General features: G+C 41.7%; 1 protein-coding gene and 1 long non-coding RNA gene across 2 annotated transcripts; one reads left to right on the top strand and one right to left on the bottom strand.

Annotated features, from left to right (window-relative positions):
- The first annotated feature begins 411 nt into the window (after positions 1-411).
- LOC116219214 lies at positions 412-1732 on the top strand. The gene is made up of 3 exons (XR_004163122.2): positions 412-607; positions 769-832; positions 1254-1732. It is a non-coding gene; the product is annotated as an uncharacterized LOC116219214 (long non-coding RNA).
- A 5753-nt stretch (positions 1733-7485) lies between these two features.
- LOC105896103 (GTPase IMAP family member 7-like) lies at positions 7486-8899 on the bottom strand. Its single transcript, XM_031562292.1, has 2 exons — positions 8740-8899; positions 7486-8412 (listed from the first exon to the last, which is right to left on the bottom strand). The coding sequence occupies exon 2, from the start codon at positions 8294-8296 to the stop codon at positions 7514-7516; it is 783 nt and encodes a 260-aa protein (XP_031418152.1). The 5' UTR covers positions 8297-8412; positions 8740-8899; the 3' UTR covers positions 7486-7513.
- Between the last annotated feature and the right edge of the window lie 5870 nt (positions 8900-14769).

Below are 14769 nucleotides of genomic sequence, written 5' to 3'. Positions count from 1 at the left end.
TGTTTCCTCCTCCAATGAAGCTCAAACATCGATGGTTATGCCCACACGCTCCGTGGTTCACCTCTAATGACACATTAGGTGGATTCACGGCGAATAAAGACAAATGAGAGTGGGCGTACCTGGCGCATGGGGTTGTGTTGATAAGAGAGACGTTTATAGTGAGATTGACAGGTCAACAACCAATCACGCCGCTAGCGAGCTGTTTACACTGTGGGTAGTTACCTTGCAAACGTGCTAACATTAGACAGCTGACTATGACGCCTCGCTAATACCCTCAGACGTATTCTTCAGTTACAACAATGTTTTTTTTTTACATAGTACCGTGTCTATTTCTCGGTAACTTTATGTAACCGGCAGAATTACGGTCCTGTCTCCCAGCAGCCACCTTAGCCCCGGTCCTGCTCTGCCACGCCCCTGAGTAGCACTCTGGCTGTTCATTCATTAGCCAAAGTGCTGCTCCTATATAACAAGCTAACCAGGTAGGATGATACAGGTGTTTGTAATGCACAAGACGCTTCCGGGTAGCATGCGTTTCGCTGCCGAAGGTCTCGGTTGGAAGACAACGAGCTAACACACCCTGCTGTATTCTATAGGAAGACAAGTCCAGGTAAACTTTCCCTACGTAGCTCACGTTAACGGATTGAAATGCTTGTGTGTAAGCTCCGTATAGATAGATGTGACCTAGCATCTGTTCATCTTTGTTAGCTGATTATCTGAATGTTGGATGATTCAAATAATTACGTGAACTATGTTTGTGTGCTCAACTAGGTGTTGGTTGTGAGCTGCCAGGGAGCCCTATTCTCAGTGTTTGCTCTGTCCGTACCGCATGAAGGTAACATTAGCCAATCTGACTTATTTTATGATACATTCCTGACATGCTTATTATGTATCATCCTGTACATAATAGACGTTCATTTATTGGTTTCTTCCTGTAGGAAGATTTTGCCACTGCTGCTTTGCCTGTTATAAATTTAGGGTGATTTCAGCTTTTGACTGTGTTGTTTTATATTGTTTGCTTTTGTATTTGTTTGGTTGACTTAGCCTAAACCTAGGTGTGAGCTAGGTTTAGCGTGCTGCTTTTTATTACTTTTATTATTTTCCCCTTTCCTCCCCCTGGTGCTAGAGCGATAGGTGTTGTATTGGCTGCCCCAGCATTGTTCCCTAGTTGGAGTAAGCGTTTTCTTAAATTTGAACTCTGCCTGGTTTTAGCCAGTTAGGCTTAACCCCAACTCCTCTTCCCCTTTTCTCCCCAGAGTGTTGCAGCTGTCTACGGGGCAGGTCGCCCGAACTGAGTCCTTTTCTTCACGCACTGCATGTATTGAGTGGTAAAGTGCACCTCACCATTGCTGTGATACCTGTTTGCAGTGCCTGTGCCTACGTGTGTTGTGTGTAGAGGTGTTGGTCTGTGTGTGGATGTGTGAGTAGGCATACGAATCAAGAGCACGGGTGGCGTGTCGGTCTCACTTCCTTTTCCAGGACAGGTAACCCCCTGCAACAGCTGCTCCCTATATCCCTATATCCCTTACCATTCTGGTGGCAGCCCTTACCCCCTCTCTTGCAATATCCTATCATCATTTAGCCGTGTATTAATAAATACTGTTATTTTTATACTGGAATACCTCGTCTCTGTCGTTACTGGAACGTACTTGTGTGAGAGCCCGCTTGTCTCTGTCGAAAGGTACAATTTACACCGAACAATATATCTTGGTGTGAAAGTCACCAGGTGGCGTAGTCGCATCCAGAGCCAAGACCTAACTACCACTAGGTTACATTTATAAAAATCTAAGCATCAGCGTCACACATTCACTTCTTATGTAGCTCATAATCAATTTAATATATATCATATGTATCTGTAGCTCATTTGATATAGTATGACATTCCTCTGAATGTAGATTCCTTAGTTTCATACAGCACAGCTGCACATTGAGTGACGTACACTTTTGCCAAATGCAATCGTGAATTGTACATGATTCTTTTCTACACCCCCACCCCCCCCCCCCCCCCCCCCCCCTGTTTGCCCCTCGATTTGTTACAGTAGTAAATCAGTGTTACAAATGATATGGCATGAGATGCCAATAGTTCCTGTTGTTGTCATGGTGATATGTCGTGCTGTAATGAATGAAAGAAAGGAGGTTAAATTAATTGCGCGACTAATGTCAGTCTGACTTTTTTTTTATTTTATTATTCATTGTACAACAACATGTTTTGTTTTTGTTTTTGTAAATATGCCAAAAGTTAACCTCAAAGTGAAGTCCATGGAATCCCTCTCTCCAGTAAACTACATGCGTCACCTATCAGTGATTTACACAACTACACCCATGAGTCAAACTGTCCTTTCCCTGCTTCAGTGCACACTGCTTCCTTTCCATTTACCCTCATGCTGTTTCTCTTCAGTCTTGAATGAAAATCTTTTCATGCATCTTAAACCTAAATTTCCCTCGGGATTAATAAAGTATCCATCTCTCTATCTATCTATCTATCTATCTATTTAAACTCATGAGGATTCATGACATTATTCACCCTACTTACTTGAATGGATAAAATAAATTATAGTAAGATAATGTTTTTTAACCCAGTAACATTTGTTTTGTCTCCAGTCAAAATGACCAGGCCTTTGAAATGAGTTAATGTCCAAGACTGTAACAGTCAGCGGTGGCTCGTCCGTATGGGCAGGTGGTGCAGTTCCCCACCAAAATTTCATCCACTTAAAAACATAGATCCTTAAAATAAACATTTGATCAATTGTTGTTTGTTCAAAACATCCTTAAAAGTAATGAAGCATTTTTCACTTTAGTGTTATGTTTATCAGTATACAACGATTGGGTATGGTTCACCCTGCTCATAGCTTGCCTCTTCTGCTACACTAATTAGTATAGGTTTCATGTGGGGCAGAAGACGCCTCTGCACATAGGAACTCCACAGCGCCCCCCACAATTTTCCCATGTCAATCTGTGGTCAGATATGGAACTACAGCGAGCCATTATAGACAGCCGTTGTTGCTCAAAATAACGATACATATGATTTTCACATCCATAACAAATTGTACATTTGCTCATTTTCTGTTTGCCTCATATTTTGCGCACATGTTAGCCTGCTTTGTCAGTACAGAAATCTGTCTTGAAATTTGGATTTATTTAGAACCTTTACATCCCTGATTAACCGCAAAGTGTGAGTTAAGAGATGTCTGTAACCATGGATACCACTTATTTTTTCCTGAGGCAAGTAACTGTTACTTGGTAACACAATGTATTCCATTCCTTTTCTTATTTAGCAACATCTTTATTTTCATGAGACATGACAACAGTTTGTTACAAAAGACAAACCAAAAACTACATTTTAACTCACTCAACCGTTACATGTGTTAAAATGCTAACGCTACAAACATCCGGTTGACTCCCCTACTCTATTAAGAATGAACTAAGTTCAGTTTACTGGGTATGTGCTTTTGATAGAAAAATTAAATAAAAATAATTATGTAATAAATTAATATAACGGCATATTAATGGATTATTACATTAATCTACATATACAAGCAACATGTCATAGACGTTAGAAAACACAACATTAGGCAAGGTACTACACATGTGCCATGTCTCAAACCGAGCACTTGTGCACTTCGAACACTGACTTTCAGTGCATAGGGCGTTCACACTGACAGAACCTGCAGAATTCAGGGCACTGAAAGTACCAGGATTGTGCACTGAAAATGGTCAAAAAATGCAGTGTAAAACGATGGACACTACACTCCCTAAACGGGCGCCATCTTGGCTACGTAGCGGAAGAGGAGGAGCCCTTCGGCAGCTTTTCAGTTTGGAAAGTTGGCTGACTAACGCCTCGCATATCACTTCAACCATTATTGCTGGTTACAATAACTGTGTTATCTGATAGAACAATGTCGATTTCTCTGTAACTTTAAAAAATCTAAGCGAGAAAACGCCAAAAGATGTAGATTTACATACAAAACACGGCCGTCAGCGGAGTTTGGTCCGCCATCTTTCTTTAAAATTTCCAATTGGCCTGGAGGAAGCTGGCGCTCAGATTTATGGGTAAAATGCTCGCACATTTGCGTCAGTCAGTGTTCCATTTGAGACAACACTAATCAGCGACAGATCGCACTACAGATGTAAGTGCACTGTATTGCAGTGCCCTGTATTGCAGAGTACTTCGTAAAGTGTCCGGTTTGAGACTGTCATATATGGTAGAAAACACAACATTAGGCAAGGTGCTTCACATTGACTGTCATATACGGTAGAAAACACAACATTAGGCAAGCTGCAGACCTGTGAGGGCCCTACAGACTTTTCCAGATCTAAAGTGAGCTCTGCAGCAGGTCCACAGTAATGTGCATGATTAGAACATTTCATTTTCATTGTAAAACAAGTCTGCAAATCAGATTGTTCTATTTCTATCAGGTGGGCGTAATTATCGATTGGAAACGCCATCAACCAAGACCTTCTCAGCCTACTGCAGGCCAATGTTTGTCATCTCACTCTGGGCTGGGGATTGTGGGTTGGTGTGCTGATGGACCCAACCAATTTGAAATGGATTCCTTGGTCCATGCACACACACAAACACACACACACACACACCTGGGAGGGCTCCCTTTTTAGGAAAATGAATTTAATATGTATTTGTTGTATTTAAATGTGATGATGAATATGTATTTACAAATGGATTGAGTTGTTTGCCCTAGTTTCGTGTCATTTTAAATTCAAGGTGACCAAAAGTTTGCCTGACTTCTGCTCTTATAGACCTAAATAATGTACAGGCAGAACCCCTTAATGTACTTCAGAGGCCATGCAGGTGAGACGTCTGATACCGTCAAATGGAGAATTCCAGACACCTGGATATGAAGATTACTGTTGGCTGATAGGTGGGGAGAGGTTCACAAAATGGGCTCTTGTAGTCTTAGCACTCTGTTGATTTACCATTTACTTCTAGTGAGGTGATGTCATTATGGACATAACCAGGGGCTAAACTGGGATTTGTCAAAGTCCTGACAATGCTGAGAGATTTCAATAAGGGCTGGCTTGCTTGAAAGTTTAACTCGAACTACAGCCAGAACCGGCTAGAGCTTTCCAACTAGGTTAATGTAACAGTTAGCCTGCGTCAACGGCAATTTAGTACAGGCCTAATCGAAACGTTGTTTCATAATTTACAGTCTGTTATGAAACATGTCACTTTCTGTCACTTTCTGACCTTTTTTCTCTCTACCTTTCCACCCACATATCACTCTTCCATCTATGCCAGTGTTTCTCAAACTTTTTAAAACCAAGGACCACTTCGCCAATAAAAAAAGAACTTGCGGACCATATAACTAAATAGTATATCCCCGGAACAACAGGCCTCCTACCCAGACCTGGCGCCAGACAATCGTTAGCGGCACATGATTTTCGCGGGTGGGCTCTTCTTTTTTACGTACCGGTAGGCTAGTTATAGATATAACAATGCGCTAGGCAAAGCATCTGGAACCCTGTGCCATGCGTGACTTGGTTATGTTACAAACTATAGTTCGCTCACAGCCTCATACTCCCATCATCACACACTCAGACACGCCAATGTAACACACAACACGACCAATAAACACAACGATGCGTATACCGACAACGCGACCGCAGTAATTCACTTCCAACAGTAGGCTACCCGACTGGCATTAATATAGCCATCCTAGTAGTCAACTTTTCATAATTAAGAGTTGTCATTATCCAACGTCACACAACACAGAATATAGTTATCATCTTGCTGTCTCCGCAGCGGGAGAAAAAAACGCTGTTTGAATGCAGCTCTGCGGCGGGATGATGCCCAATGCGGCTGAACCATCTCGCCGTTGCACCTTCTCCTTGTCTGTGTCAGAGGCTTTCTCATTTCATTTTCTTTTCATTGTCCCTGTCTTAAGCCACCAATCCATGACCTTGTTAATAGATTAGGCAACTCTTTAATAGATTAGGCTACTACTGACTGTGTTCTCTTCGTTCTGAGTTGTATGTTAGAAATGTCGCAATAATTTACTTTTGGGCGTCGCGGACCATTACGGGGCACTCGCGGACCATACTTTGAGAACGACTTATCTATGCTGTCTGACTGACTGAATTGAGGTCCCTCATCTGCTAGCTTTTAAGGAATACCAGTGACAGAAAAATGAAACGTGTGCAAATCTATACATCGTAGAAGAAGGGCACGGTGGCTCAGTTGCTTGCACTGCTGCCTCACAGCAAGAAGGTCATGGGTTCTATTCCCGCATGGGGCGCTGTTGGCTCTGGGGGGCAGGTCCTCCCCAGAGTGCACAGTGCTCAGGTGGGCTATCTCCCGGGCCTTTCTGTGTGGAGTTTGCATGTTCTCCCCGTGTTCACAAGGGGTTTCCTCCACTAAGAACCCCAACAGTAAAAACATGCAAAATAACAGAACTCATGTCCATCCCTGACCAAAGATGGACAGTTCACTTCACTTGGTCCCCGGGCGCTGCAAAGCTGCCCACTGCTCCTGGGAGGTCCTTGAGGAAGGACGGTTCAGGATGGGAAAAAGCAGAAAATAAATTCACCGTAACATCAGGCCTACCTGTGTGTGTGTGTCCTGTGTCGCCTCCATATATGCACGTGTGTGTTCCAGTGTGTCGTGTGTGCCATTAAAAACCTGACAAAGGTCTTAATTATAATTATAATTATAAGATGTGCAAGGCTGACCGTCCCCTGATGACATAGCTGAGTGTAGACCAAAGAAAAGCCCCTGCCCAATTTAACCCCTGAACACATATTTCTCACAAGGTCTTTCTATAAACTATTAATCACGTTGTTATATCTAACTTTACATAAATGAACAGTACAAGCCTGAATGCTCACCAAAACAACAAAAACAACAAACTTCCCATCCAGCAAAATCTTGGAAAATCAATTTATCTTTATTAATTCAATGCATAGCCAACAACAGAATACAAGCAAGCAGAATATAAACCAAGCATGAAAAACAGTGAAATACTTAAAAAAGTATAACCTGAACGATTAGTCTGATTTTAAACGCTGTAAACAGCACTGCGACCGAGAGGGTCTCCTCAAGCGCATGTGCCCTTGGAGATCGAGGTATACTGGTTGGCACTCTGACTGAGAGGGTCTCCTAGAGTGTGCCCTTGGAGATCCAGGTATACTGGTTGGCACTCTGACTGAGAGGGTCTCCTAGAGTGTGCCCTTGGAGATCCAGAAATACTGGTTGGCACTCTGACTGAGAGGGTCTCCTAGAGTGTGCCCTTGGAGATCCAGGTATACTTGGCACATGGGCACATCTTAGCAGGAAGTCAGTATTACAATAAATGCACCTCAGTGAGACCATTTACTGAGAGATGCAGTTAAAGAAAAAATCTAAAGTGACATATCTAAAGCTAACAATCTCGTGTTTTGAAAAGGAAAATGTGTCTTTGAAAAGGGAAAATCAGAAGGAATTCAAATATCTCAGTAAATTTGACATTTAGGTTACTGATGACTTTTTTACTGATGTAGGTATCACATCTGGGTGTAAATTTCAACTATTTTAATTTAGAAAGTTTTTTGGTCAATGTCTTGATGTCATCTTCGTAGTCATCTACCACATAGTCCAGAAGACCAAGCGCATTTCCTAACCCTGCTGCACAAACCTCTTCTTCTACCCCGCCCTCAACAAAGGCCCCGACGTCTTTTAGAACGGAACAGCACTTTTTCCATTTCTCTGCGCTCTTGATCTCCTTTTGTATAGTGGCTCTCTTTTGTTCTTTCTTTTTCTCCTCTTGCCTGATCCTCATCTCATACTTCTGCCTTTGCATCTTCCTCTCCTCTCTCATCCTCCTCCGGGCCTCCTGGTACATGGCGTTGGTGTAGTATGTCCTTCGGTTGTGTATCACCATGGCTTCGATCTTCTCCAGCAGCCCTGTGACTTGAGTCCGATCAATCTTCTCTTTGTTGTTGATGACGTGGTATCGGTTCTGGCAGCTGTGGACAGAATCCCTGAGGTCGGCCCTGCGGGGCAATAAATCCTCCACAGGTCTCCCCTTCAACCGGTCGCCACCTGTGAAGAGCACTATGGCGTACCTTAATGCCTGCGGCCCGAAGTTCTCCTGGAACCACTTCAAGGCGTTCTTCTCCTCCTCGGGGGACCTCCCCAGCTTGATCACCAGCAGGAAGGCGTGAGGCCCAGGCATGGACATCTCCACACACTTTCCAAACTCTCTTTTAATCGCGTCTGCAGCCAATATTCTGTCAAACAGACCCGGGGTGTCAACCACGATGACCGATCGGCCACTCACCATGCCAGTCTTCCTCTCGCAAGTCGCCATGCCTGAACCGGGAGACAATTGGGCGCGGAAGTGGTCGTCGCCACCCAGGATGGTGTTTCCGGTGGCGCTCTTGCCTGCTCCGGTTTTGCCAACCACAACGATCCTCAACTCAGCGCCTGTGGTGACACAGCCAAGGGTAGTGTGTGCGTTACTGAGGAGTTCTAACAAAAAAAGACATACAGTTGAAAATCCATGTTGATGATATGGTTAACTGGATTCTGGCAAAAGTTTGTTGATATTTGAGTTTAACAACCAAGTATCTATGAGTATCATCTAGGACCCAATCACATTAGGCCATTCTGAACAAGACATTAAAGTTATAATGGAGTCCTTATCCTCCTTTGTAATTCTATAATGCGGAATAAAATGGCATTACACAAATATGCACAATTTTGTACTGCAGGACTGTCTACATTCAGGTTTTATATAAAAAGAGTGATCACCGGTATCTGATCTTTGGGTGTCATAGCTGGATGGGGGCAGGCTGCTGCTGCAGTGTGCAGAATCTTCTGCGCTGAAACTGGCTCCTTCAGCCCCTCCAGAGACACTTGGGGAACCCAACCTGACTCCTCCTGAAAGGCAGAGAGAAGAGAAGAAAGAAAGTGAAGAGACAGGGAGAGATACTATTACAGAAAAGCCTGATAAGCCATATTGATTTAACTCAAATTTAGTCGATTTCAGATAACCATCAGGTCAAACTGAACTGTACACAGTCTCTGACCACACATGAATTTTACTATACGGATATGCCAAAGAAAGGAAAAAACACCAAAACAAATACCAATACAATAAATTACTGATATGTGAACCACTGATGAACAAGGACCATCAGAAAGATAAGGCAATATTGAAAGAGAGAGGCATTGCATTTCAGGGATTTAAAGGCCATTTATTGGCTGCTGTAAAGTATGCCAGTTACATTCATCATAATGATTTCTCTGTGTTTTAAAAGGGTCGTCACCTATAGGCTTCCTACACATGGTTGCTCAGGGGGAGTATGAGCTTTTCATTTATTGGAACAAAATAAAAAAATATCAGTTTTGTGAGGATCCCATGGGGATGACTGACAGCTGTCACCCCGCTTCTAGGAGATCTTAACGTGCCCTACCTCTCTCTACATCACGCGCTCTGGCATAGCCAAGTATCCCACCTCCTTCCCTTTCTCCTCCATTTCACTAGTTGCTCTAAACTCACATTAACCAGACAGCAGTGAGAGGTAAATGAGGGTAAAATGGTAATGCCCCATCTTTGACATGAGCCAATATTGAGCTCTAAGCTCACATTAACCCTTATCCATATGGGGTGTCAGCAGACAATGCTCACACGATCTCCACTATAGGCATCCCAGGACCACGACACACATGCATATTATCAGTGCTCTAAATCAAGCATCCTGATGGTCGAAAATAGTGAACCACAACAATTTCAGGTCATTGGCACTGTAATCTAAACATCAACTACATTAACCAGCCATGAAAGCATGCTGCTGTAGAAGAGTAACTTGCCTGATTGAAGGTCCTTCTCCAGGTTCAAGGCCAATTGGTTGTGGTGCATATTTCTCAAGATGTCCGACATGACACTGCCGCAGTTCATCTCACAGTAGGCCTGCACCATCATGGCCACTGTGTCGTCTATGCTAGCCTCCTCCAACCTCTGCCTGGTGATTGGGCCACGGCTCCACAGGTTGTGCTTGAACCTTTTGAAGTCATTGATTTTAAGATCCTCCAGTGTTTTTACCAAGACACCTGAGATTACGCTCATTGTGGAGGTTCGTTCGGCAGCCCGACTGCAATAGAACATTTTGATGATAAATAATCAGGCATAAATAAAGACATATGAGACTGGGCTCATTGGATGTTGGTTCAGCAGTCACTGATTAGATGGAAGCAAACAAACCACAAAATACAGTGAGCTGTATTAGTAAGATGTAAATAGTGTGATCTGTATTTGTAAGAAGATATTGCTAAGATCAAAGCATAGTATGCCATAACCATTAGTTGCAATAGAATATCAATTGTAAATAAACACTCATAAATAAAGAATAATGTCTTTCAGTTAGCTAAGGTGACTTCACAACAGAAGTAAAAGTCTTGCAATATTACATGTACTCTTCACACCACTGCACTGATGTAGAATGTGCTGTCGGATATTTGCCTGTATAGATTTTATGTTCATGTAGGCAAATGCGTTTTAATAATATCATCAAATGTGTGCTTAAAATACTAAAAACTCTTCTTGCAGTGCAGCGACCTAATGCAAACTTATATGGAGTAATGTTTACTTATTCACAAGCAAGTGACTACATTATCATTGGACAGGCTAACTTTCAGTTGTGGTTGTTCTGTATGTAAACATAAAAACAAAAATGTATGATTTTTCTTTGACCACATGTACTTGCTATTTTTTGTTGATCATGGATTTACCTGTAACATGTTTTGTCATTAGCCAGGCCCCAGCCATATAGACTTTTTTGGGAGTTAAGACAGATAAGTCTGATTGCCGTTGGCTGAGTTAACATTAGTTAAAGTTAATGGTGCCCCAATTCATGAAAAACTGTAATTGCATATTGCATTTATTTGTAAAAAATTGACAGCAAGCTACTATGATTTCACGAAAAAAATATTGAAAACAAGATTCCTGTTGTCCTGTAGGAAAACACGTCAACCAAGTAGCCAAGCCATGGCAGTCTCAGGCCAAAACCTTTAGCGTCGCTAATGCCAAGTGCCTTTGACACTTTCCAATCTGGTTTTCGTTCCAATCATAGCACAGAAACGGCATTAGTCAAGGTTGTAAATGATCTCATGATTAATGCTGACTCCAAAAAACGATCTGTCTCCATAGTCATGCACCTGAATATATAACAGACATGCTCTCAAGGTACACACCGGTTGAAACCTTTAAACATGCACTTAAGACATACCTCTTTGATCGCTTATCACTCACTGTAAAATGTATTTATTTACCATTTATGTAACATTTATTTATGTACTTATCTGTGTCTTATTACAAGAAAAGCAGCTGTCTCTTAGTTTGACGATAACCGTGATGAGCAGTCCTTTACGGTGCCAGTGTGGTTAGTATGTCATTGCCTGTGTATTTATCTCTGGAAAATCTGAGTTTGTCTTTTTTTTTCCTACTGTGAGAAGCATTGTGTTACCGCCGTGTATGAAATGCGCCGTACAAATAAAGTTGGGTCGCAGAGACGTGACAGGTGGGGCGCGAATGGACGCAATCAACGGGAAGTCTCCCGTTGCAATGCCTTCCTTTATAGACAATAACGATCATACACCCCCATTGCACTAAACAACCAGACTCACACAAATAAATATTGTATGAATTAGCCTATCAAGTATTGTATTATATTACCTCTCCTGCTAGTCGTAGTCGGGGATTACAGGGGAGACTTTTGTTTACTGCTCCAGAGCCGAAGTGTGCATCACCGCTCTCTCTCTCTCTCTCTCTTTCTCGCTCTACCACACCCATCCTGTAGCCTACGTGTTGCTCAATTATACATTATACATTATAGGAGCCTGACCATTATACAACACTGTATTAACATTAGATGGTGGACCGGGATGAAAATGTGACCTGGAACCATAATCCGAAAAATTGTATTGACGTCGGCGTATTAATTGCAGCGGGACAATGAAAAAAAACCTTCCCCGGCGAATGATAGTGTAGTGGACGATAGGCTAATATTGACATTATGTATACATTTGTGACACGAAATACAAAGGTTGGTGATTCAGTCAAAGACAGCTGATCCACCAAAAAATCAACCTAAAAGAAAATTTAAAATTTCAATACATTTGACAATTTTACATTACATTACATTTTGTCATTTAACAGACGTTTTTATCCAAAGCAACTTACAAGTGAGATTTTAAGCTTGGCTGACCATTGATAACTCAATTGCATAGTAGCCCTTTTTCTTTATTTTTGGAAAGGATTGACGGGATTGACTCAACTCGCCAGAGTTGTCACACTCAAACTGGCTGATGTGATGAGACAAGAAACTGAAAGTGAAACTAATTCTGATTGGCCACAGCAACTGTCTCACATAAAATGAGGAGTAGGTGCCTTTAAGAGGGCCTGAACAGCAGACACAGATCTACACATTGAGCCCCCTGATTTTTCTTTAAGAGTTAAAGACTCACATAATGTTTTTTTCAGACACAACAGATGATTCCTTGCAACCGTAAGGTAGAAAACGAGCTACAAACTCAATTCATGGCTCTATGGAGTTGTTTTACTGCTGAACTACAAGCTATAATGGTGTCATGTTGCCTATGAGAAGGCATACCATTTCCAGGATCTTTGAATGCAATTACACATCCGACCACTTGGCTATTTAGCAAACAGAAAATGGCAACTATTCTTTAACCAGTGATTTTGGTTGAAATTCCGAAAAACAAAAGATTTTTAAAGGTTTCATTAATAATGGTAAAGTATATTTAGACCTATTTTAAACTTTTGCAATCTAAAGTAGCCTAATCTATCAGAGACTCTTCACTAAAAATGAGTGTTAGTCTCAAAGTTCGCCTGCACCAGCAGTTCCAAGTCCAAAGTAAACCACATGGCCAAACGACAGACTGTGGTGGTCCAACCTTGTGTAAATAGACTCAACACTTTAAGGAAAAGATAGGCTATGAGATAACCATAGAGTTAACAGGTGAATATTTACATGGGACGTTGGGAAAAAACAATTTTTTTGTTATTTATAGGCTCGATGAAGATGCAGTTAGGACTTTCACCACCGAGCACTAAGTTTTTACGCTATGTAGGCTATAGGACAATTAAAAAGAAGAATTACAGATTTATTACACTAATCATCGGGCATAATTTCTTCCACAGTAACCTTTACTCGGTCTAACTCCTGGTAGACAGCTCTCTTGTTGCAAAGCACTTCTATATCCTAATGACATATACAACACTTCTCTGTGTTTAGAGCCATAATCCCACATATTTTCCCTTATTACCTGGTAATACTGTTTACCTGAAAGATCAAATACAACGAACGAATGGAACGAACTGCCTAGTACTACCAGAGCAGGGGCGTCCCTCTCTACCTTCAAGAAGCTTTTGAAGACCCAACTCTTCAGAGAGCACCTCCCCTCCTAACTGGCACCTGACTAGCGCTTAACTTGCACTTCAGCAGTTACATTCCTGCACTTCTTTTCCCTCTTTTCTAGGTTGTTGTTTTTCTAATTCTCATGTAAAGTAGTATTTATTGTTACACCATGCTTTTTTATTGCTCTTAGCTTGACTGTTCTCTCCCTTGTACGTCGCTTTGGACAAAAGCGTCTGCTAAATGACTAAATGTAAATGTAAAAATAGAAAGGATTAAGAGTCTAATTGGTTGAACACAAGATACAATAACCCAAAGATACATACTTTAGCGAAGACGGCAACTTCGAGGCTCTTCCTTTGGCTTCTTAACTGTCCGGGAAAGTCAAATCAACAGATCTTTATGGTGAGTTTGTTAATGATTTAAAGCAGCTACCTCGCTGTGACAGCACTCACAGATAACTAGTGCCGTCAAGGATTGGAGGAGAAAGTAGGGCAGGTATGCAATCCATTCCCTCATAAACGTGTTCTGGTAGCACAATTACAAAGTGAAGGGCAGAGGGTGACATGGCATCTGAAAGACAAATCTGAATAAGTCAACAACATCCCAGCAGCCCATTCAGACAGACACTGATTGTATCCTAGTCTGTAAAGTAAAGCTTTCACACATAAATTATCTTTATGCTGTGTTTGTTAATGATTAATGGCTCTAACAGATAACTAGTGCGACCAAGGATGCTTTTTCTGATTGGAGAAAGAAGGGCAGCTATGCAGAACACTCCCTCATAAACGTGTTCTGGTAGCACAAGTACAAAGTGAAGGGCAGTGGATGACATGTCCGACCATTCTGAATTAGTCAGTAACATCCTTCTTGTTAATGTGGAAACATCTATACAGGATACACCTAACCTAACATACCTAACGGGTACAATTCAACAACATCTAGACCAAACAGGTGTAACCTACTTAACTTTCACAAAGCGTGGCGTGGGCTGTAATGGAACTAACCATAGGCATATAAATGTACACACCGCACTACCCACTGAAGTCTATTGGGTTTACAAGTCCTCCATGTTGGACAGGATCATTACTTAAACAAGACGTATGTTCTACACTTTCCAATATATTGTTTTAAGTTTTTGTACATTACTTCTTCATTGATTTATTTTTTATTTAATTAATGCTTTTGGAGTCGTTGTTTTTTCAGTCATAACTGAAGTACATACTGCACTTTTACATTCAGCAAACACTATGTGGATTGCTAGTGTTTAAGTGTTCCCTTGAATTTGACGAAAAGTGTATCGTCTTACAATCAAGGACTGCACCTTTAACATGGCCTTCTCAGATGCCAGGAAAATGGCTGTTGCTCAATAGTGTTTTTGGACATAAAGGTCCATAGAGATCCT

Source organism: Clupea harengus, chromosome 24, assembly GCF_900700415.2.
Source record: "Clupea harengus chromosome 24, Ch_v2.0.2, whole genome shotgun sequence".
Taxonomy (NCBI): Eukaryota; Metazoa; Chordata; class Actinopteri; order Clupeiformes; family Clupeidae; genus Clupea; species Clupea harengus.
Note: the sequence above shows the minus strand (reverse complement) of the source record. Positions and strands in the feature narration are given on the sequence as shown.